This window comes from Macadamia integrifolia, chromosome 2, assembly GCF_013358625.1.
Source record: "Macadamia integrifolia cultivar HAES 741 chromosome 2, SCU_Mint_v3, whole genome shotgun sequence".
NCBI classification, from domain to species: Eukaryota; Viridiplantae; Streptophyta; class Magnoliopsida; order Proteales; family Proteaceae; genus Macadamia; species Macadamia integrifolia.
In genome coordinates this window covers 8,182,858-8,204,985 of record NC_056558.1, presented here as the reverse complement: position 1 = coordinate 8,204,985, position 22,128 = coordinate 8,182,858, and the positions used below count along the sequence as shown (strand labels likewise).

The 22,128-nt window shown below is 37.5% G+C and overlaps 3 protein-coding genes across 12 annotated transcripts; all 3 read right to left on the bottom strand.

The window, feature by feature from the left end:
- Window positions 1-979: 979 nt before the first annotated feature.
- On the bottom strand, window positions 980-2,814 carry LOC122057725 (disease resistance protein Roq1-like). The gene is made up of 3 exons (XM_042619952.1): window positions 2,672-2,814; window positions 2,126-2,533; window positions 980-1,892 (listed from the first exon to the last, which is right to left on the bottom strand). Exons 1-3 carry the CDS (start codon window positions 2,812-2,814, stop codon window positions 980-982), a joined length of 1,464 nt encoding a protein of 487 aa, XP_042475886.1.
- A 2,328-nt stretch (window positions 2,815-5,142) lies between these two features.
- Window positions 5,143-10,969, bottom strand: LOC122090048 (disease resistance protein L6-like). 7 transcript variants are annotated; one of them, XR_006143398.1, is made up of 4 exons: window positions 8,959-9,503; window positions 8,556-8,850; window positions 7,597-8,457; window positions 5,520-6,074 (listed from the first exon to the last, which is right to left on the bottom strand). XR_006143398.1 is itself a non-coding variant. In XM_042659901.1 (3 exons), exons 1-3 carry the CDS (start codon window positions 10,710-10,712, stop codon window positions 5,189-5,191), a joined length of 807 nt encoding a protein of 268 aa, XP_042515835.1. In that variant the 5' UTR covers window positions 10,713-10,969; the 3' UTR covers window positions 5,143-5,188. The 7 variants fall into 7 exon arrangements, 3 of the variants coding, with proteins under 3 accessions (XP_042515835.1, XP_042515842.1, XP_042515819.1); XR_006143403.1 differs by having other exon boundaries at window positions 5,526-5,661; XM_042659901.1 differs by lacking the exons at window positions 7,597-8,457; window positions 8,556-8,850; window positions 8,959-9,503 and adding exons at window positions 5,143-5,433; window positions 10,231-10,969 and having other exon boundaries at window positions 5,582-5,661.
- A 4,496-nt stretch (window positions 10,970-15,465) lies between these two features.
- On the bottom strand, window positions 15,466-20,555 carry LOC122090024 (disease resistance protein RUN1-like). Of its 4 annotated transcripts, none has more exons than XM_042659863.1 (7): window positions 19,900-20,555; window positions 18,671-19,781; window positions 18,184-18,471; window positions 17,369-18,093; window positions 17,205-17,299; window positions 16,967-17,042; window positions 15,466-15,918 (listed from the first exon to the last, which is right to left on the bottom strand). In XM_042659863.1, exons 1-5 carry the CDS (start codon window positions 20,358-20,360, stop codon window positions 17,206-17,208), a joined length of 2,679 nt encoding a protein of 892 aa, XP_042515797.1. In that variant the 5' UTR covers window positions 20,361-20,555; the 3' UTR covers window positions 15,466-15,918; window positions 16,967-17,042; window position 17,205. The 4 variants fall into 4 exon arrangements, with proteins under 4 accessions (XP_042515797.1, XP_042515788.1, XP_042515809.1 ...); XM_042659854.1 differs by lacking the exon at window positions 15,466-15,918 and adding an exon at window positions 16,405-16,750; XM_042659875.1 differs by lacking the exon at window positions 15,466-15,918 and adding an exon at window positions 16,459-16,750 and having other exon boundaries at window positions 17,205-17,281; window positions 19,900-20,553.
- Between the last annotated feature and the right edge of the window lie 1,573 nt (window positions 20,556-22,128).

Here is a 22,128-nt window from a genome sequence, read left to right as displayed (position 1 = left end):
ATCCTGAGAAGTCGAGAGACTAAGACAGAGACTGGCAATAACTGAGTTTAAGAACTTTCAATTGTTGAAATTGTTGTCAAAACAAAGAGATAAATGCAAAACATTAATGTCCATTAATGGTTAGTTTATAAAGTGAGAAACGAAAACAGAAATATCACTCACCTTATTTGCATGCCATTTATTCCAAGTTTTGCTAAATAAACTATAACTTAAGTCCAGCATTACTAATTCTTCATGATAAAAATTGTCATGTAGTTCTTTAAATGGACAAAACTGCCAACTCAGCCATTTTAACCCCAAAGGACGACAGTTGAAGCTTCCCTTCAAGGTTGCTCCATCAACTTGTAGTAATCTTAGTTTGGGCATCTTCTCAAAGTCTTGGGTATTTAAACACGTGTTGTTGTCAATTAAACTGAATCCAAAAAGGATACCTTCAACCATTTCATTCCCCTGTAGTTAAAAAACCAAAAAGAAGAAAGGAAAAAAAAAACAAGTAAATAAATATTGATAGGATGGACATAAAATAAAATAAAATAAAAAAAGAAAAAAAAAAGGTGGAAGCTTTGTCAATGTACTTCATACTTATGTGTTTGGTCCTAATATACTTAATTTTAATATCTCTCTCTCTCTCTCTCTCTCTCTCTCTCTCTCTCTCTCTCTCTCTCTCTCTCTCTCTCTCTCTCTCTATATATATATATATATATATATATATATATGGATCACATGCTTACCTAGAGTAAGAGGAAAGGAAAAGAAAAGAGATTCACGTTATTAACTCTGATCTTAGCACCATGTAATACTTTCATGATATAATCACAAGACCATAATCTACTATGTTTACTAGGTTCCATTGGTCTTTGATTGTAGACAAGTCCCCTTCCCATGGCTTGAATCTGATCGTTCATCCATAACTCGTCCGCCTCATTAATCTTTAAGAGAGATTTTTTATTGAGAGCTTCTATATGGTATCTCGCTTCAATTAAGCCACAAGCTTCCCATATAGAAAAGATTCTTTCTTCCATCCTATGAAAAAGCATGCAACATCGAGAAATATGGTTCTTTCAATATCATCTTGCATATCATCATAGCTTATTTTCAACTTTGCATAGACATTATTATGAGGATATTTTTTCAATGTCTGATACCTATTTTTCCATACTTCTTTGTCCTTGATGATAGATAAATTAGAACCCAAAATCTTCAAGGCTAATGGCAACCCTCCTGTGGTGCTTACCATATCAACTGAAAGTTTCTTGTAATCATTGGGAGGCTGGTCCTTTGAAAAAGCATATGAACTAAAGAGTTGAAGACTCTTTTCCACATCCAATTCTTCTGGCTCGTATATATGTATATTATTTTCAGGAACTCCACGTAAAATGCTCTCATCTCTAATTATTATAATTATCCTACTTCCAGGACCAAACCAATTGAGATCACCTACCAATGCTTCTAATTGGTCATCATTGCTCACATCATCAAGAATGAAAAGAGTGTCTGTTTTTCCAATTCTTTCTTTTATCAAACTCGAACCTTCTCTAGAATTGGAAATTTTTATTTCTTCCCCAAATATTTTTTCAAAAAGTATCTTTTGTAAATAAACTATACCATGTTGTGATGCTTCCTCTTGAATGTTTTCAAGAAAACAAGTCTTACTAAATTTTCTGAAGCTGTGGTTGGATATGGCTATTGCAATGGTTGTCTTTCCAATACCGCCCAAGCCACATATCCCTAGAAACTGAACATCATCCTTAGAACCAGCATTTGATAGTAGAGATAATACAGATTCTACCCGAGATTCTAATGCAACGGGATGTTTAACATCAACCAACGGGACTACATTCAATCGGAGCGAAACCTTGTGAACAATTGATTTCACTAACATCCATTGATCCCTGCAAATTGTTCATAGAAAATGGGCTTTAATCATGAGTCACAACACAATTGGAAAGTGAAACTCAAATCCTACAAGAAGATATGAATTAGATAAAGTTTCTTGAAGAAATTAGAAAGCTTATGATTACCAAGACATTTTTTTTTTTTTCATTGTAATGAAGATATGAAACATATATAGTGATCTTAGAAGAATAAGCAGTTTTGAATTTTTGAGTGATGGAGGGAGACTTACTCATCCTTGAAAACCCATCCACTCTTATGGCCTAGTGCTTGCAAAGCATCCTTCCATCTTTGTAGAGTTTCAGGCACCTCTTTGTCATATTTCTGAGGTGAAATCTCAAAAGATCCAATCTGATTCTTAACATCAGTTGTCTTAACTTTGAAGAAAATAGGAAAAATGATTTGATTGTGAGTTCTATGACATTCCAGCATCTGAGCAAGCTCTTGGAGGCCCCATTCGCTTTGTACATTACTTTCACTGAAGACAGCAATGGAGAGATTGGAGCATTTAATTGCTTGGAGAAGCTCCCCAATATCTTCTCCTTTCCACAGATCTTCACTATCAATGAAAGCATGAATTCCACGATCTTTTAGAGCACTATAAAGATGACCAATAAAAGGATTACGGGTATCTTCGCCTCTGAAGTTGATAAAAACGTCATAGCTTGAAGTTCCAACGGCGTGATACCATTATGATTGCAGTTGAAGATAGAGAGAGATGCGAGTGAAAATGATAGATGATGACTAGCAATTTTGTTTCTTTCTTTCTCTGTAAAACAGCGGATGAGGGAAATGGCTGGGGATCCTTCCTGTTAGAAAATTTGGGTTTCTGGGTTTCCCTTTTTTAAACTGATTTCCAACAACTCTAATTGAACGAACAAAGCACACAGATTCAACAACGATAAAGTCGTCGCAGACCATTTCACAGAAGCGTACAAGAATGTTTTGTTTTTTGGTTGAGTACAAGAATGATTCTTAAATTTTTATATTATTTATTTATTTTTTTTTTATAAAGGTTTCCCACAATGACATGTCAAACGAAAGGTATTTAATTCACAACTGGCAATCCACTCTTCAATATTTTGAAGAGGTGACATGATTCTGGGGAAATAAAATGAGTTGAACTCAGAAGTCAAAAGAGGTGGCTGAGAAGACGAAACCACCACCCAACTGCATGGAAGCAAATGATGAGTTGATTTTTTTTTGGTGGTAAAATGATGAGATTTTTTTTTTTTTTTTTTTTTTTTTGGGTTTAATTATAAAGATGAGTTGGGTTGTATATAGCTGATGTGAGACGTTGGCATTTAGCTTTTGTAAGGGCAGAAGAAACTTTCATTTCCACTTGGTGATGTATGGAGTCTTGTATTTCGTCAGTAGTTTAATTTAAGGAGCATAAGGATTTGTTTATTGAAGATAATTTTATAATTTCTAATATTAGGGTTTTCATTATATATTTATAGCGAGGTTCTTTTTCTCCGTAAGCAATTCTGAGAGATGTGAGGACAAACACTGTAACTCTATTCTCCATTGATAGTGAGGTGAGATCTCATCTCACTGAAGACATAAGTAATCTGGGTGAAACTTGTGAATTTATGTGTATTACTTGTTCTTATTTATCTATTACTATTTTCATCATTTTTAGGGTTACGTTTCTACACCCCTATCCTTCTTCACATAAAGTTGAACCCATTATGCTATTTCTCGCTGAGGAAAGATTGGTGTTACTGTACTAGTAGGATAGAAAGAGCTACTGAATCATTCAACTATTTATTTCATAATTTCATTACTTGGCCTACACCGGAGAAAACTACATCACAAGTAACTACATATCTACACTATGGCGTGTGAAAATATTCAACCCAAAAGCTGAAACTATTAGGTGAAAAGCCCAACGGGTTTATGAAAATCCAAGGACCCAAAGTCAGTCAATGTGGAATTGGTCCATGAAAATTCAAGGGCCCAAATTTAGTCAATGTGGAAGAATATGTTGGTATTTATAGGTCAGAACAGGGAAGGAGGTGGGTGTGAAGGGTGACCCTAAAAAAGGTTCATTTTGAAGATACAGTGACCCTTAAAAATTTCTCTTTCAAGGTTCATTGTGCATCATTCATCTCAATAATCGTTGGGAAGAATTCAGAATAGTTATACAGTGATTGGGATAGGTTTAGGTTGTGCATCTTTACACCGACGTTACGCTAGTCTGCATGTGGTTTGTGGTTGCTGTTCATTGCTTTAGGAATCTCAATTGTTATACTTCTGGTTTGCTAACCTACCTGAGTTGTAAATTCTGATTCTAGCTTTACATAACTCCACTGAATCCTCAGATATTCAGTTTTCATATTTGGTTCCCAGGTTATGTGGGGAAAGCTGCTTATCCAAGAGGTTTCTATGAGCTCCCTGGTTACACATACTCCGTAGCAGTCACCTTTCTCTCCCTATATGAACTGAGATGTTCTTAATAATATAGAGCGACAAAGTCATCTGCTTATGCTTCTAGCAGTCCCAGGCCTAGATAAAAGTTTAGGTTCATCAGATCACAACTTGCTGGCCAGCATTCCAAAAACTTCCGACAAGACACTTTAGCATGGAATATGGATATTACATGGAACAAGATTCATGTAAACGATCCCAAGTAGATGGGACAGGGCCAAGTTAGTTGAGTCCACTTGCCAGATGCAGAAACAGAGCACAAATAAGATGCACCTAAAGCAGAAACCAAGCAGGAGACCTCAGACAATATGAAACAAAAATTAAAATGCAAGGAATTGCTATCCACATACACAGTATAATCAAATAAGAACTCAAGGCTTAGCAGGAATGCAGGAGAATAAACAATGGAGATGACTGACCTAGAACCAAAATGCAAGCAATTTGATGAATGTGTAAATATCTAATGACACCATGAGAGAACTAGCTTCAAACTCACCAAACCTAAGAGTATGCAAACCTGAGACTTAAAGACCAACCTCCCAAGGGAAAGACCACTGGCCAACAACCATTAATGAAGAAGTGAACTCTAATATAGGTTAATAAGTATGCCTCTGAAAATCTGTCTAGCCAAAAAGGACAAGATCAAACACCAGTTGGCCCAGTAATATTCACAGTAATTGCTTATTAGACTTCATACAAGCATGGCTTCTAGAATTGCGAGAAGTATCCTTAGCACTCCCACCTTCTGCTTTTGTAATTAAATTTCTTTTGTTAAATTAAATAATTAAAAAATGCAACAAATTTTATGTGCTACAGATAAAAAAAAGTAAGTTATATATGTAATCCTAGAGTTAAAGTTCACCAGTCAACTTCCGAAAAAAATATGAAAAGAAAGATTAGCCACATATGATTTCCAAAACAAATGTCTTCTAACATCAATTTTATCAATCTGATTTGAACAAGACCAAACCAAGAAATGAAAAAAAACATTAATCTGGGTCAATCTCCCCATTGCAAAGGCTGACAGTTCCCTAAGTTGTAAATCTGGAGACTGGAGTATCTCAATCAAAGGTCGGATAACACCTCTCTGTACAACTGTACAATGTGCACCTGCAAGAACCTGATTATTAAGAAAAAAAAAATTCCTTTTAAGGCCAGAAGCAAGAGGTTGGCCAGAAATAAACTCACCGTTAGCAATGAAAAATTAAACTACAGAAGCAGAAACCTCCCTTGAAATTTAGGAAGGAATGCTGATTACCGAATCCTTGCAAAATGAATCTGTCGTAGAAAATCCCAAGTAACAAAGCTGCTTCCCTTTGGCTCTCCGAACAGCAGGAGCTGTCATCAAACATATAAATTTAGAATCTCTGAAAGAAGGAAATCATTGTTCACAGCAACTTAAGTAATAGCAGCTATACAGCAACAATAATTGGACCATGTCTCGCTGAACCAACTTGAGAACACACAAAGATGATAAATCCTCCAAAAATTAGAAATACCTAAGTCCAATTACAGGTTGTAAGGCCCCAGCTAGGAGAACTTCTTTCTTAATGTTGGGGGGAAAGTGGACCAGATTACCAATGACACCACATGTTAAAGACACAAAAACTTACTGTAGAAACCGAAGTCTAACACTGATTCAGCCCCATACGTAAGATATCAGATAGAAGTTATACCACCTCATAATATATAGCAGCATCCTCAGACCGAAGCATTAGAATCAGTGTAGAAAGTGCATTACATTCTACAATCTGCAAAGTCATGGAAAATATACGCACTTGAAAATTAGATATTCTTTCAAGTAATTTCATGTTGCAAGGAGAAACCAAACAGCCTAATTTTTGTTTTCAGCTTTGTTAAGCCACAGAATTGATTCATCCCAATGAAAAATGAGTGAGGATCCAACTCTATCCATCTGGGACTCGACTGATTTGAAGGTAAAAGATAGAGAAGAACTTCACAACCAGCCTAAGCCATTCAAGGCAAATGAATATAATACATAAAAATGTGATCTCACACCATTCACGAATAAGAATCGTTCCCTCTTTGCACTAGCAATCCCAGAAAAATCATATTCTAGCCACACCAGGAGAATGGAAAACTTTCCAATCGTGTCAACCCATTTTAATCTATATCAAGCAAAGATTGAATAGTACCCCCAAGATGTGGAATCACCAAGAATAAGATTTTTCAACAAGATTTTCCAATGCATCTTATATATGGGCAATCTGAAAATAAATTAATGCCAAAGACTTCAATTCATGAAAATAAAATTAATAAAATGCATGCAGTCCATGCATTCCAAATTCCAACCCGTTCCAAACCAAAGCATGGCTAGTAGGGTAAATTATGTCTTAGACTTGCTTAGATCATAAACACAAATAAAAACCTCTTTACTAAACCTTTTAGAAGTTTCTACATATTGACCATGTAACGAAAATAACATAAGTTTCAGTCATTTCAAACATGAACAGTCAACCAAGACTTTTGGGTTATATCAGAATCACCCAACAAGGACTACCTGACCAATAGAATCATCACATATGTGAAAGAAAATCAAACCATAATTCAGTCAACGACCCCAGGCCACACAGGAATCACTCAAAATGAGTAAATCTTAGTCCATTCAATGAATAAAATCTATCTAAGAACAAAAACTTGGAAAATTCACAAGAGTACAAACTCATAAAGTAGCGCAGGAATTTACTGTGCAAATATGGGGGATCTTTTGGGATCAATTAACTCTGAATCTAATCTAAGAAAAAAAACAACTGGAATACATACATCAAGAAAGTAAATCCAGCAAGATGAAGTAAGGAATAAAACATGATTGAATGGAATACCCAAAAAAAAAAATACAGGTGGCCTATTCCTAATTCATCTGAAAAGAAAAAAAGGCAGTGGACTGGGGGACACTGACACTGATTTCAACTCATTCTAACCCCCAGTTGAGTAACCACAAGTGGTACGGCCGTGAGAGCCATAGGACTCAGCTGCCCGAAGCCCCACAAGGGCCAACACCGAAACGAAAATCCCCACCAAGCCTCTGCCTCCAAGAGCCGAAACAGGGGATTACATTCCCCTTTTGGAAACTGAACTGAGCTCCACGCACACATTCATGAAAGATCCCCACACTTCAATGATGAGGAAGCCATTGGGCTTTTGAATGAGCACATCACGCCCACATCAACTAGCCAACAACACAAGGCAAGCAATTTCCAAACAGAGATCACATCCATCTTAAAGTTTAAGATTGACGGCCTAAAATCTTACCGGATTCAAGCCCTTTGTCATCCAAGTATGGCTCGAGCGATGGTGGAGGAGTTAACCCGGCAGACACTGATACGGTATCGACTAGAAAACATGTTCAGTAGACACCGATATTGCGCAGTATCGACCTCCTTTCTGTGTAGTATTGGCCGATACCTTGAAGCATGATATTAGGTCTCTCTTTACTTTTTTTTTCCTCTTTGTCATGCCTCCAACTGTTGGAAGCAGACGAATGTAGTGTGACTTGTACCTAATAAAAGAATAATCTCCAGGACTCTCTAACTTTTCCATGTATGTCAACTTTAGTGTGTCATAATCCCTTGGCTTTTGGAGTTGATAATGAATACGAAATTCAATTAAAGAAGAAGGTAGCTTTGGTATGCGTTGAAGCTTGTTACTCTCACCAAGATGAATGCAACGCAGAGACGTCATATTCTCCATTGAACTTGGCAACTTCACAAGCTCATTCCAGTGGTAAAGATTCAATACCTCTAACTTCTTTAACTCTCCAACACTCTCTGGCAATGCTTTAATATTGGTTCCATCCAATAAAGGCTCAATCAAAGACTCTTTAAGATCACCAATGGATCGAGGCAATTTCTTGAAGGAGATGCAATGACTGAGAATTAATATTTGGAGAGATCTCAACCTACCTATACTGTTTGGGAGTTTCTTAAGAGAAGTGCAATATTCCAAGTTCAAGTAAACGAGCTCCTCGAGCTGCCCAATGGAGTCATGTAAATTAACCAAAGACTTGCAATGATTAAGATACAACCTCTGCAAGCGAGGAAATCTTGAGAAGGTGGGAGACTCAGACAGATACGAACAACTACTAAGTTGAAGAACTTTCAATTGTTGAAACACCTGTCAAACAAAGAGATGAATATAAAATATATTAATGTCCAATAATACTCTCTCTCGATTGTAAAATAAGAGAGAAGAAAACAATAAATACCAATCACCTTATTTCCACCAAGCCAATTGCTCCAAGGCCAGTTATTCCAAGCTTGTCTAAACAAGCCATATGTTAAGTCGAGCATGACTAAGTCTTCATGATAAAAATTGGTGGGTATTTTTCAATGGACATCTCCATTGGAGCCATCTTAACCCAGAAGGAAGACACTGAAAGCTCCCCTTCAAGTTTGCTCCATCAAGTCCTAGTAATCTTAGTTTGGGCATCTTCTCAAAGCCTTTGGTATGGAAACAAGTTTTGTCATCTGGACTGAATTTGAGGAGACCTTCAACCATTTCATTCCCCTACGATAGAAAAATAGTCCAAGTAAATTGATACTTATGCATGTGATCCTAATGCACTGTATATCAATTAAAGAAAAAAGGAAAAAGATCCATGTAGTTAGCTCTTACCTTACCACTCTTTAATGACTTCATGCTATCCTCACGAGACCACAATCTACTACGTTTACCAAGTTCCAAAGGGCTTTGATGGTAAACAATTCCCCTTCCCATGTCTCGAACTTGATCGTGCATCCACAACGTATTCGACTGAGTAATTTTTAAGAGGGAATTTTTTTTTAAAACTTCTATGCGGTATCGCGGTTCAAAGCCACAAGCTTCCCATATGTGAATTACAGTTTCTTTCTCCCATCCAATGAAAAAGCATGCAACATCAAGAAACATGGCTTTCTCGATATCATCTTGCAAATCATCATAACTTATCTTTAATTTTCCATAGACATCACTATGAGGAATTTGTTTCAATATAAGATACATGCTTTTCCATACTTCTTTAACTTTTTTCATAGATAAATCAGTACCCAAAACCTCCAAGGCTAGAGGCAAGCCTCCTATAGTGTGCACTATATCAATTGAAAGTTGCATGTAATCAATGGGAGGATGGTCTGTTGAGAAAGCATACGAGCTAAAGAGCCGAAGGCTTTCTCCCTCATTCAATTCTCGCGGCTTCTATATATTTCTATTATATTCAGGAACTCCACTTAGAACGCTTTTATCTCTAGTTGTTATGATAATCCTACTTCTAGGACCAAACCAATTGAGATCACCAACCAATGTATCTAACTGGATACGATTGCCCACATCATCAAGAATGAGAAGAGTATCAATTTTTCCAAGCATTTTTTCTATCAATCTGGATCCTTCCCTAGAGCTGCATATCGTTATATGCTTACGTGAGATACTGTAAATAAGTTTCTCTTGCAAACGAACTATACCATTAGATTGTGATGCTTGCTCTCTAACGTCTTCAAGAAAACAACTCTTGCTAAACATTTTAGAGATGCGATTGTATACAGCCGTTGCAATGGTTGTCTTCCCAATGCCACCAAGGCCACATATCCCTAGAAATTGAACATCAGTATTTGATAGTATAGATAATACCGATTCTACACGGGATTCTAATGCAATAGGATGTTTAACACGAATCAAGGGCACCCTACTCAATCGGATCCAAGCACTTTGAACAACTTTCTCGACTAACCCCGACTGATCATCTCTGCAATTAGTACATAAAAAAAGGGAAGACACAAATCACAACACAATATGAATGAGATAATGTTTCTTGAGGGAAGAAAGCTTGTTATCTAATGGTAGAAACTTGAACAGATAGAAAAAAGACTATAAGATACGACATGGAAAGCTTTTGAGGGGACTGAGACTTACCCATCTTCAAAAACCCATCCATTCTTATCTCCCACCGCTCGCAGAGCGTTCCTCCATCTCTGAAGAGTTTGAGGTTCCTCCTTGTCATGTCTCTGAGGAGAAATCTCAAAACTTCCAGTCTGGTTCTTAACGTCCGATGGCTTAACCTTGAAGAAAATGGGGAAAATTGTTTGACCGGTGGTTCTATAAGATCCCAGCATCTGATCAAGCTCCCAGAGGCACCATTTGCTTTCTGCATATCTTTCACTGAAGATGGCTACCGAGAGCTTGCAGACTTTTATTACTCTTAAAAGCTCCGGCCCAATGTCTTCTCCTTTCCACAGATCTTTGCTGTCAATGAAAGCATGGATTCCATGATCCTTCAGTGCTCTGTAAAGGTGGCCAACGAAGGTATTGCGGGTGTCTTCGCCTCTGAAGTTGATAAACACATCATAGCTTATGGATCCAACATCATAGCTTGTAGATCCAACATGTGATTCCATGAAGATTGCAGTTTCAGATAGAGAGATGCGATTGTGAATTTGTGTAAGAGCGGATTGATTTGCGTTGATTGAAGAGGGTTAGATGATTTAGACAGAAAGTGACCGCTCTGTTTCTTACTTCCTTCTGAAGTGTGGATAATGGGCATGGGATTGAGGAGGGAAAAAGTGGGGAACAGAAAATTCATTTGCATACATTATTGGAGTATTGGACTGACGATTGAGTTTTACACAAAAGAAGGGGCTGACAAGTGAGGATTGGGTGGGGACTGACGAGGCGATAATGTAAAGAAGAAAAGAATGCTGACAAGTTCTCGCCCCTCGCAGAAGAAAAGGTTAAATAAAATTTTCTCTTTTTGGACAGAAGTTAAATAATTCAATAATGATGCCGACACGCTTGGAATACATCCTCGTATCTTCTGCAGAAGGCATTGAACGGCAGTGAGCGGTGATGAGGATGAAAGATGGGATTCATGCTGAGTCATTCTAGCCGTTTGATCTCATTGCCACTCACTCACAAAGAATTTGAACCTTTTATCTTCTCGCACAGCTGGGTGTACCGGGTGTTCTTTGGGGTGTGCACTTATGTGTTGGAGTGCATACATTTAATATATGCAAATTGCTTGAGTGAGATTCAAATCGTCTGGTATTCTTTATTTTATTATTCTCGTGTTATTCTAGGAGCAAAAGACGTAGACAATATTAGTGGACCTCGTGAATTTGTATGTATTACTATTCTTGTTTATTTATTATTTTTTACATCGATTTTAAGATTACATTTCTACACCTTTACCCTTTTCACATAAAGTTGAACCCATTATGCTATTTATCCATTAAGGAAAGATTAGTGTTACTGTATTAGTAGGATAGAAAGAGCTATTGAATCATTTTCAACTATTTATTTCATAAATTTATTACTTGGCCTACACGGGAAAAAACTGCATCACAAGTAACTACATATCTACGCTATGGCGTGTGGAAATATTCAATCCAAAAGTATTAGGGCTCGTTTGTTTGGAGAGGAGTTGGGTGTGGGAATATGATACCCGTTGGTTGGGAAAAAGACAAGGGAAGTACAAATATGGTGAAATCTATCTTTTCCGCCCAGCAACCTTTGGATGGATGAGAGAAATGGAGAGAAGGAAAGAGATTACCGAAGTTTAGGGGTCCAATCAAGATCCGATACTGAGTCCATGAGACCACCATCTCGATGTGGCAGTGTATCAGGACAGTTAGCGTCTTACTCGAACTCAACCTCTAGAGTCATACTCACACTCAACAATCTCTCCTACATTATAGGCATTTTCAGTGAGCACAAACTCTAGAGACTACTTGCAGTCCAAGACTATCTCATGAGACAGCAGAGTTAGAATAGGACTCTCACATGTGATAATAGACTTTCTGTCCATTATTCACAGATGTTAACTGAGTCCTACCCCATTACTATTAGAGTTTGAGTCTCCCACATGTGATCATAGAGTTTGTCTATAACTCAATAATTGTAATCTCTATATAAGAGCACCATTGTACACTCATTAAAGCTAATGCCAATATACAATTTCAACACAGTGACATTCAGGGCTGCAGCAACGTTTGCAGCAGTGATATTAATCTCATCTGTTTCTATGGCTTGGGTTGTTCTAGTTTTAGGGTTTTCTGGTAACTGGTTCAGAGATTTTGGGGTTCTTTTTTATTTTGGGTGCAGGTAATCCTTTCTGTTGAGACTTGTGAATCTGTCCCTACCGAGATGGCTGGTGCGAATGACAATTCGTCTTGGTCTTCGTCTTCATCTTCAACTATTGATTCCACGGTTTCAGTTTCTGTTGATGTTTGTGGTAGGGACAACGATGGGGGTTTATGACACGGACGATGATGAAAGTTTGCAGCAGGGACATTGCCCAATGTCTGCGGCGATCAAGGGGATGTGAAATCGTCTGCAATTTCGATCTCGTACAATTCCGTGCAATACCACCTTCACGCGGTGACACGTGTATTGATACCAATACAATGGCCCATATCTGATTTAAATGTCTTTTCACTTAATGTTTTATTAGTTGTACCAGATATGGGCCATTGTATTGGTATCAATACACATGTCGCTGCCTGAAGGTGGTATTGCACGGTATTGTAAGAGATCGGAATTGCAGACCATTTTTTTTCCAGAGGATGGAGGTTTGTGGCAAGGACAATGATGCCCGATGGTTCAGGGGTCCCTCCGAGATTTTTGCCGAACTCCCCATCAATGTCTCACCGATTTGGTGAGACTTTGGTGATGGCTGAGGTGGGAGAAAAGGACATCCACGTGGGCTGTCCAATAAAGTTATCATTTGGGGTGAAACCGGCCGGGTTTCTTAAAACCCTAATCCAACCTTAGGTTCTCAAAATTCAATCCAGGCCCAATCTAATCCTATTGGATTCATGTTTTGGTCCAACTTTATCGGGTTCATACCAACCCAACCCAACCCAACCCTAATTGACCCTATCATGCCGGGTTGGGTTGGGTTGGATTGGCCTAGGTTGGATTGACCTTGGTTTTCATAATGGTTAGATTAACCTTGATTGACATGTTTTTTCCATTCATGTTGCATATATTAAAAAATTATAGATAAATAAAATACCTATTGGAGCTCTAATTTCTATTATAAAGATGCAAGGTTAAATTTCGAGTTGGGTTGGGCTGGGTTGAGGCCTCAACCCTAACCCAACCCAACCCAACCCTGACCTAGGGTTGGGGTTTTTCAACCCTAACCTGCCCTCAAGATCAAAAAACTTGGTCCAAACTCTGATCAGGCTTAGGGTGGGCAAGGGTGGGTTCGGTTTGTCGGGCCAAACTTTCATCCCTAGTTATCATGTTTCTCCATAATCCCACGTCATTTAAACAAACGAATTATCCCACCCCAGCAAAACCCCTCTAAACAAACAGGCCTTAGGTGAAAAGCCTACGGCTATGAAAATCTAAGGACCCAAAGTCAGTCAATGTGGAATTGGTCTATGAAAATTCAAGGACCCAAATTTAGTCAATGTGGAAGAATATGTTTATGGCATTTAGAGGTCAGAACAGGGAAGGAGGGTGGGTGTGAAGGGTGACCCTTAAAATTTTCTCTTTCAAGGTTCATTGTGCATCATTCATGTCAATAATCGTTGGGAAGAATTCAGAACGGTTATAAAGTGATAAGGATAGGTTTTGTTTGTGGATTTTGATTATGAATAGACTCAATGGATGGGTGGATGACTAGTTCATCCCTTCTCTACGAGGTTATTTCTATATCTAATGAGCTTGTGGCTCTTTTCTCCCAAATTTAGTCATTCAGATTTTCCAAGTTTTTAAACCTTGTTTCGTAGAAAGTATAAAGTATATACTGTATGAAACTCTGGCTTCCCTACATCAAAAGTGATCATCTAATAACATTGACATTTGAGCTACTTCTATTAATTCTCCACTGTGTTTCTGAATTCAAATCCCATTACATTCTTAATAGAATAATAAGCTTGTCAAATGATTAATTCAGGCATTAATTGCTCTCCAAATAGTTATTAGAGATTCCAGGATGAGGGCATCAAATAAAGGAGAACATTTCATATGCATTTTGCTTTCCATCTCTCAAATCCATGAAACACTCAGATTGTAGCCAGAGACTCGAGTCATTGATGATCATGCAGTTTCTTTTCCACAAGCTGCTTCAAGAAACTTTTCAGACTTCCTTTACGCACGAGCATATCTCTGTATCAATAAATTCCTTTTCATTGATGTGAATCCTGGAGAAAAAATAAATAAATAAAGCCAGAGGCATAACTCCCAACTACAAACGTGGGTCCCAATGAGGCCAAATTTGATTAAAAAAATGGATGTTATACACTGGGAGTAGTTACACTAGTCTGCATTTGGTTTGTGGTTGCTGTTCATTGCTTTAGGAATCTCAACTGTTTTACTTTTGGTTTGCTAACATTCCTAAGTAGTAAATTCTGATTATTGTGGCTTTGTTTGATTGTAAGGGGAATACAAATTTTTTATGTAAAATAAAATTTTTTTCTCAGAAAAAATAAAGTTAGATGTTTGATTGCAAGGGAATTATATTTTACATGTGAAAAAAAAAAATTCACTTAACCGTTAAAATTTCCCTTTATACATCCCCACCAAAATAGGAAGAAAAAAAAAAAACCCTACTCTCACGATCTCTCCCACTCTCGCGACTCTCACCCCGTTCATGACACTCAACAATCTCTCTCTCTCTCTCTCTCTTTCTCTCTCTCTCTCTCTCTCACGACTCAATTGGATTTATTTTGACCAAAAAACTTTGGGTTTGAGCCAGATGGAGCATTACTAACTTATTGGGTTTGTTTTGACCAAAAGACTTTTGGAATGGGCCTTTCACTTGTTATCACTTGTGATCTATTACTATTTTCTTTGTGATTATCTTTTATAATATTTTAAATATTTGTTTATGCTGCATTCATTTGATATATAGAATGAAATGGTTTATTTTGATTGGTGAGAAAACATAGTATCTGATGACATTTGGTTTGAGTTGGTACAGACCTTGAATGACCTAATTCACATAACCAATATAAATTTTGAGGAGCTAAGTGGGTTCTGGATTGAAAAGTACTCCCCACCCCCCCCCCCAAAAATCTATTTTGAGGAGTTTGGTTTGATTATTAGTTTTTTAAAATTTTACATCTATTTTACATCCAACCAAACAACTCTGGTAAATTAATTTCACTTCACTTTTATTGCAACCAAATGACTCAAAAGAGAAAAAAAATTCGCTTCACTTCCCTTCCCTTCCCTTCCCTTCCCATTTCCCTTGCAACCAAACGCAGCCTGTGTGATTCTTATTTCCACTCTAGGAATTGGTTCCCACGTTCTGTAGGGAAAGCTGCACATCCAAGAGGTCTCTATGAGCTCCCCAGTTACACATACTCCATTGCTTTCCCCTTTCTTTCTACTTGTGCCTCAGATCACGACTTTTGCTTCTAGCAGTCTCAGACCTATACACAGGTTTAGATGCCTCAGATCACAACTTGCGAGCCAGGATTCCAAGAACTTCAGGCAAGACACTAGCGCGTATACCACGTGGAACAAGATCCATGTAAACGATCCCAAGTAGCTGGGACAAGGCCTAGTTAGTTGATTTCAGTTGCCAGATGCAGAAACAGAGCACAGAGAACATGCGACCAAGAGCAGAAACTAAGGCAGGAGCACCTCAGACTAGACGAAACAAACGGCGTCATCAGTGTACAAGAAAGAGTTTATCTAATAAGAACTCAAGGCTTAGCAAGAATGCAGCAGAACAAACAAAAGTTAACTGATCTAGAACCAAAAAGCAAACATGTAGATGAATGAGCAGCAAATATCTAACAACCATGAGAGAACTAGCTTCAATATCACCAAAACATGAGTGGGTACACTTGAGACTTGAAGACCAACCTCCTGAGGGGGAGACCACAAGCCAACAACCATTAATGAAAACCCTGATAGATCACTCCTAATATTGATCCAATCTATTATATACTCAACTAAGAGATACATCCTCCTATTTGCCCCCATGAAACACCATAATCTACATACTTCCAAAGAGGACAAGATCAAACACCAGTAGGACCAATAATGTTTGCAGGAAAAACTTAATAGATTTCAAACAAACAATGCTTCTAGAAGTGCAAGCAGCATCTTTACCACTCCCACTTTCTGCTCTTGAAATTAACTTTCTATTGTAAAATAAAATAATTAAAATAAAATGCAACAAAATTTTGTCTGCAATATGTCCCAAAATATAAGTTATGTTATCCCAGAATTAAGTACACCAGTGACCAGTCAACTTCCAAAAACAATGAAAAGAAAGACTAGTCACCAATATGATTGCCCCAAAACTTCTAACATCAATTTTATCAATCAAATCTGAACAAGACCAAACCAAGAAATGAAAAAACTAGCCAATTAATCTCTCTATTGCAAAGGCTGACATTTCCCTAAGTTATACATCTGGAGACTGAAGCATCTCAATCAAACGTCGGACAACACCTCTCTGTACAATGTATACCTGCAAGAACCTGATTATTAAGAACCTACATTTTTTTAGGGGGGCTGGGAGGATACAAACTAATAACATCAACCCCTTAAAAGGCAAGAAGCAAGAGATTGGCCAGAAATAAACTCATTGTTAAAAATGGAAAACTAAAATATCGAAGCAGAAGCCTCCCTTCAAATTTAGGAAGGGTCTAGAGGAAAAAAAAAGGAAATGACGATTGCTATCCACCTTGCAATCTGAATCCCTTGCAGAAAATTATCCAAGTAACAAAGCTGTCTCCCTTTGGCTCTTCAAACAGCAGGAGCTGTCATCAAACACATAAATTTAGAATCTCTGGAAGAAGGAAATCATTATTCACAGCAACTTACAGTAATAACAGCTATACATCAACAATAGTAAGACCATCTCTGGCTGAACCAACTTGGAGAACACATAAAGATGATATAGAGTCCAAAATTAGAAATACCTTAGTCCAATGACAGGTTGTAAAGCCCCAGCAACTCAGCAAGGAGAACGAAGGACCAGATTATCATTGACACCAACCTGTTAAAAACACAAAAACTAAACCAGAGTATGACACTGATGCAGGCCCTATATGTAAAAAATTGGATAGAAGTTATACTGCCTCACAATATATAGCAGCATCCTTGGACCAAAGCATTAGAACCAGTGCAGGAAGTCCATCTCAGATCTCTCATTATATTTGTCTTTATAATGCCTCTGTTTTGCGGCTGACGAATGCTAGGTGACTTGTGTCTGAAAAAAGTAAGTTTCCGTGGCAACCGATAAAACAACAACCGGTCTTGTGAGTCTGGTAAGAATTCCCATGATTGGCGATGAACACAAAATTGGACTAAAGTAGAGGGCAGCGGTTTGCATCGAAGGTTGTACATACTAAGTTCAACGTAATGCAGAGACGTCATATTCTCCATTGACCTTGGCATATACATGAGATCATCCCAATGTGAAAGATGCAATACCTCTAGCTTTTTTAACAGTCCAACACCATCAGGCAGTGTTTTAATATTTGTTTCATTCAAGAAAAGATCAACCAAAGATTCTTTTAAGTCACCAATGGATTCAGGCAACTTATCCAGTGAGGTGCAATGACTGAGAATTAATTTTTGAAGAGAACTCAATCTGCATATACTGTTTGGGAGTGTCTTGAGAGATCTGCATTTTTTCAAGTTCAAGTAAACGAGCTCCCGAAGATGCCCAATAGATTCATGTAAATCAACCAAAGAATGGCAATCATCAAGATACAAACTCTCCAAGAGAGGAAATCCTGAGAAGTCGGGGGACTTAGACAGAGACTGACAGTGACTGAGTTTAAGAACTTTCAATTGTTGAAACACCTGTCAAACAAAGAGATGAATTCAAAACATTAATGTAAATTAATACTTAGGTTATAAAATGAGAGAAAAGTAAAGACAAATATAACTCACCTTATTTTCATGCCAATTATTCCAACCTCGTCTAACTGAGCCAAAACTTAAGTCAAGTGTAACTAATTCTTCATGATAAAAACTGGCAGATAGTTTTTTTAATGGACAATTCTGCCAACTCAGCCATCTTAACCTAGAAGGAAGAAATTGAAAGCTCCCCTTCAAGGTTGCTCCATCCACTTGTAGTATTCTTAGTCTAGGCATCTTCTCAAAGGCTTTAGTATATAAGCAAGGGGGGCTGTCATTTGAATTGAATCTATGGAGGAGACCTTCAACCATATCATTCCCCTATGGTAGAAAAATAGTCCATGTAAATAGGTATTGATAAAACATAAAAATGTAGAAGCTTTGTCAATGTACTCCATGCTTATGCGTTTGGTCCTAATGCAATTTATTTCAATATCTATTTATATATTAAAATTGTATGCTTACCTAGAGTAACAGCAAAGGAAAAATAAATAAATAGATTCATGTAATTGAATCTTACCTTTCCACCACTCAATACTCTGTTGATTTTGTCACGGGACCATAGCCTGCTATGTTTACCAGGTTCCACAGGACTTTGATTGTAGGCAATTCTCCTTCCCATATCTCGAATCTGATCGTGCATCTCCAACTTCTTCGATTCATTAATCTTTAAAAGGGATTTTCTACAGAGAACTTCTATGCGGTAATTCGGTTCAAAGCCACAAGCTTCCCATATGGAAATTACAGTTTCTTCATCCCATCCTATAAAAAAACATGCAGCATCCAGAAACATGGCTTTCTCAATATCATCTTGCAGATTATCGAAGCTTATCTTTAATTTTCCATAGACATCATTATGAGGAATTTGTTTCAACATCCGATGCATGCTTTTCCATACTTCTTTGTCTTTGGTAATAGATAAATCGGAACCCGAAACCTCCAGGGCTAAGGGTAGCCCTCCTGTAGTGCATACTATATCAACTGAAAGCTGCATGTAATCAATGGGAGGTTGTTCTAGAGAAAAAGCATATGAACTGAAGAGTTGAAGACTCTGTTCATCAGTCAATCCTTTTGGCTCGTATATTTTACGATTACTGTGAGGAATTCCACTTAGAACACTCCTATCTCTGGATGTAACGATTATCCTACTTTTAGGACCAAACCAATTGAGATCACCAGCCAATGTGTCTAATTGAATACAATTGTACACATCATCAAGAACGAGAAGAATATCTGTTTTTCCAAGTCTTTCTCTTATCAATCTTGATCCTTCTCCAGGACTGCATATTGTTATTTTCTTCCGAAAAATACTTTTAAAAAGTGTTTCTTGCAGAGAAACCATACCATTGGGCTGTGATGCTTTCTCTCTAATGTTATCAAGAAAACAACTTTTGCTAAAATTTCTAAAGATGCGGTTGTATACGAATGTTGCAATGGTTGTCTTCCCAATACCGCCCAAACCACAAATGCCTAGAAATTGAACATCGTTAGAATTGTTATTTGATAGTAGAGATAATAGAGATGCTATGCGGGGCTCTAATCCGACAGGGTGTTTAACTTCAATCAAGGGGACTTTATTCAATCGGTCCCAGGCTTCATTAACAACTGAAGTTACTAACTTTGATTGATCCCTGCAATTAGTTCATCGAAAAAGGGAAATCACAACTCACAATACAATTGGAAGTGAACTCAAATCCTAAAAGAAAATATGAACGAAGTATTTTTGAGGGGACTGAGAGTGAGACTTACCCAACATCAAAAACCCATCCGTTCTTATCTCCTACCACTCGCAAAGCGTCCTTCCATCTCCGTAGAGTTTCAGGTGCCTCCTTACCATGTTTCGCAGACGAAATCTCAAAACTTTCGGTCTGGTTCTTAACGTCCGTTGTCTTAACCTTGAAGAAAATGGGGAAAATGACTTGACCATTAAGTCTATGACATTCCAGCATCTGAGCGAGCTCCCAGAGGCACCATTTGCTTTCTGCATACCTTTCACTGAAGACAGCGATCGAGATCTTGGAGCCTTTTAGTGCTCTTAGAAGCTCTGGCTTAATATCTTCTCCTTTCCAAAGATTTTCGCTGTCAACGAATGCGTGGATTCCATAATTCTTTAGCTCACTGTGAAGGTGGCAAACGAAGGTATCGCGGGTGTCCTCGCCTCTGAAGTTGATAAACACATCGTAGCTTTCAGATCCATCCTGTGACTCCATGAATAATGCAGTTGCAGATACAGAGATGCGATTGTGAATTCGTCAAGAACTGCTACTCTTGTGCGAATTGGGGCACAAATTTGGACTGATGAAGTCAAGCATAGAGGAGCAATAAAGTCGGCGTCCCAATCTTCTCACGCGTTGTGGATGCTAACATTTTTTTTTTTTTTTTTTTTTTTAAATCCAATGATTGTAGAAATTTTCAAGAATTCAAATCTCTTTTAACTTTTTAAAATGCCATAAATTTCAAGCTATTCATAGTCCCACCTCTTAAAAGAATGTCATTATTAGATGGACACCGCAGTATAATATCAACAAATTATATTCAAATCCTCTACCAGTCACTATTAAGTAAAGAGTTAAAATGACTCTTGTACCATTTTAACTAAAACACATGTTTAACTCATATTTTACCCAAATCTCTCATCACTCCTACCTCCACTCACCTTCACCGTGGAGGTTCAAGAAGGTTTTTTGTGCACAATTGGGCGTGCTTCAACCCAAATGAAAATTGAATGGATTTGAAATTAGGGTTAAAGAGAAGTGAAGAACGATTTGAGGAAGAAGAACATACCTGTTTCAATTTGGGGAAGAAGTCATCACCTCTGGAAACATGAAGGATTTGGAGATGAAGAATACAGTATTGATTTGGAGATGGGGTCTTTTTCAATTTAGGGTTAGAAACTTATTAGAGGGTATAATAAGTACTTCACCTTTTGCAAGGACATTTTGGTATTTAAAATATATATATATATATATATATTTAAAAATATATATATATATATACACTAGCTGACATCATCATATAAGGTATATTTTGTAATAGTAACTGACGGCAAGGGGTCTGAGTATAATTTGGTATTATACAGGAGGTATCTCTCTAATAGTGACATTTTGCAGGGTTTGGCGTTGTAGTATATAAATATCATGTGCACATAGAGAATTGTACAATAATTACACAATTAAGAATTAGAGAGGATCAAAATCACTCGTGCGAATCTTTAAACATAAGAAAAATTTCTACTGCCACTTAAGTTCACTCCGTTGGTTTAGGAAAAAACTGTTAAGTAATGGCGTTAGAGTGTTCCATTTATTAAATATGACTTGTTAAATACTTCGTCTACTTCTCATGCTAAAATTGAGCATATCTGGCCAACTTTTACTTCTCAACCTAGAAGTAAGCCAACAGAATCTGCTTCTCAACCAAGAAGCAACCAGTCTGTCTTATTTAAACCTCCTCCAACTCTGGATATTCCAAAAAAGAAAATTGAGAAAATTGAATCTAACATTCTTGATGAGATTGTTACTCGACTCCAAAAGATCCAGGTATCCAAAGGAAAATTAAAAAGACAGTCAAGCCCTGACTCTTTCTCTTGCCAAACCTTCTGATTCTGAAATAGAATTAGCAGAGAGAGAATTTCAGTCTATACTACCTCAACAGGCAGCAGTTCCTGAGTCTCTTCCTCAACTTAATCAAGTTATGAGGAAAGCTCGAAAAGTTATGTCTACTGCTCCAACAAACTATTATTACCCTCGACCTTCTCCTGTCGACCTTCAGTTTGAAGTAGAAAGAGAACCTGCCAACTTCTCGATCAATGGTAATACTATTTTTGAGTGGAATATTGATGGTTTATCTGAGTATCAAATCATCAATCTTTTGAAATAGATGTTTATGTATGCCACAGCAGCAAAATTAAATCATTCATCTGATTCTGATGTTGCTAAAATGATAGCAACAGGGTTTTCCGACTAACTCCGTGGTTGATGG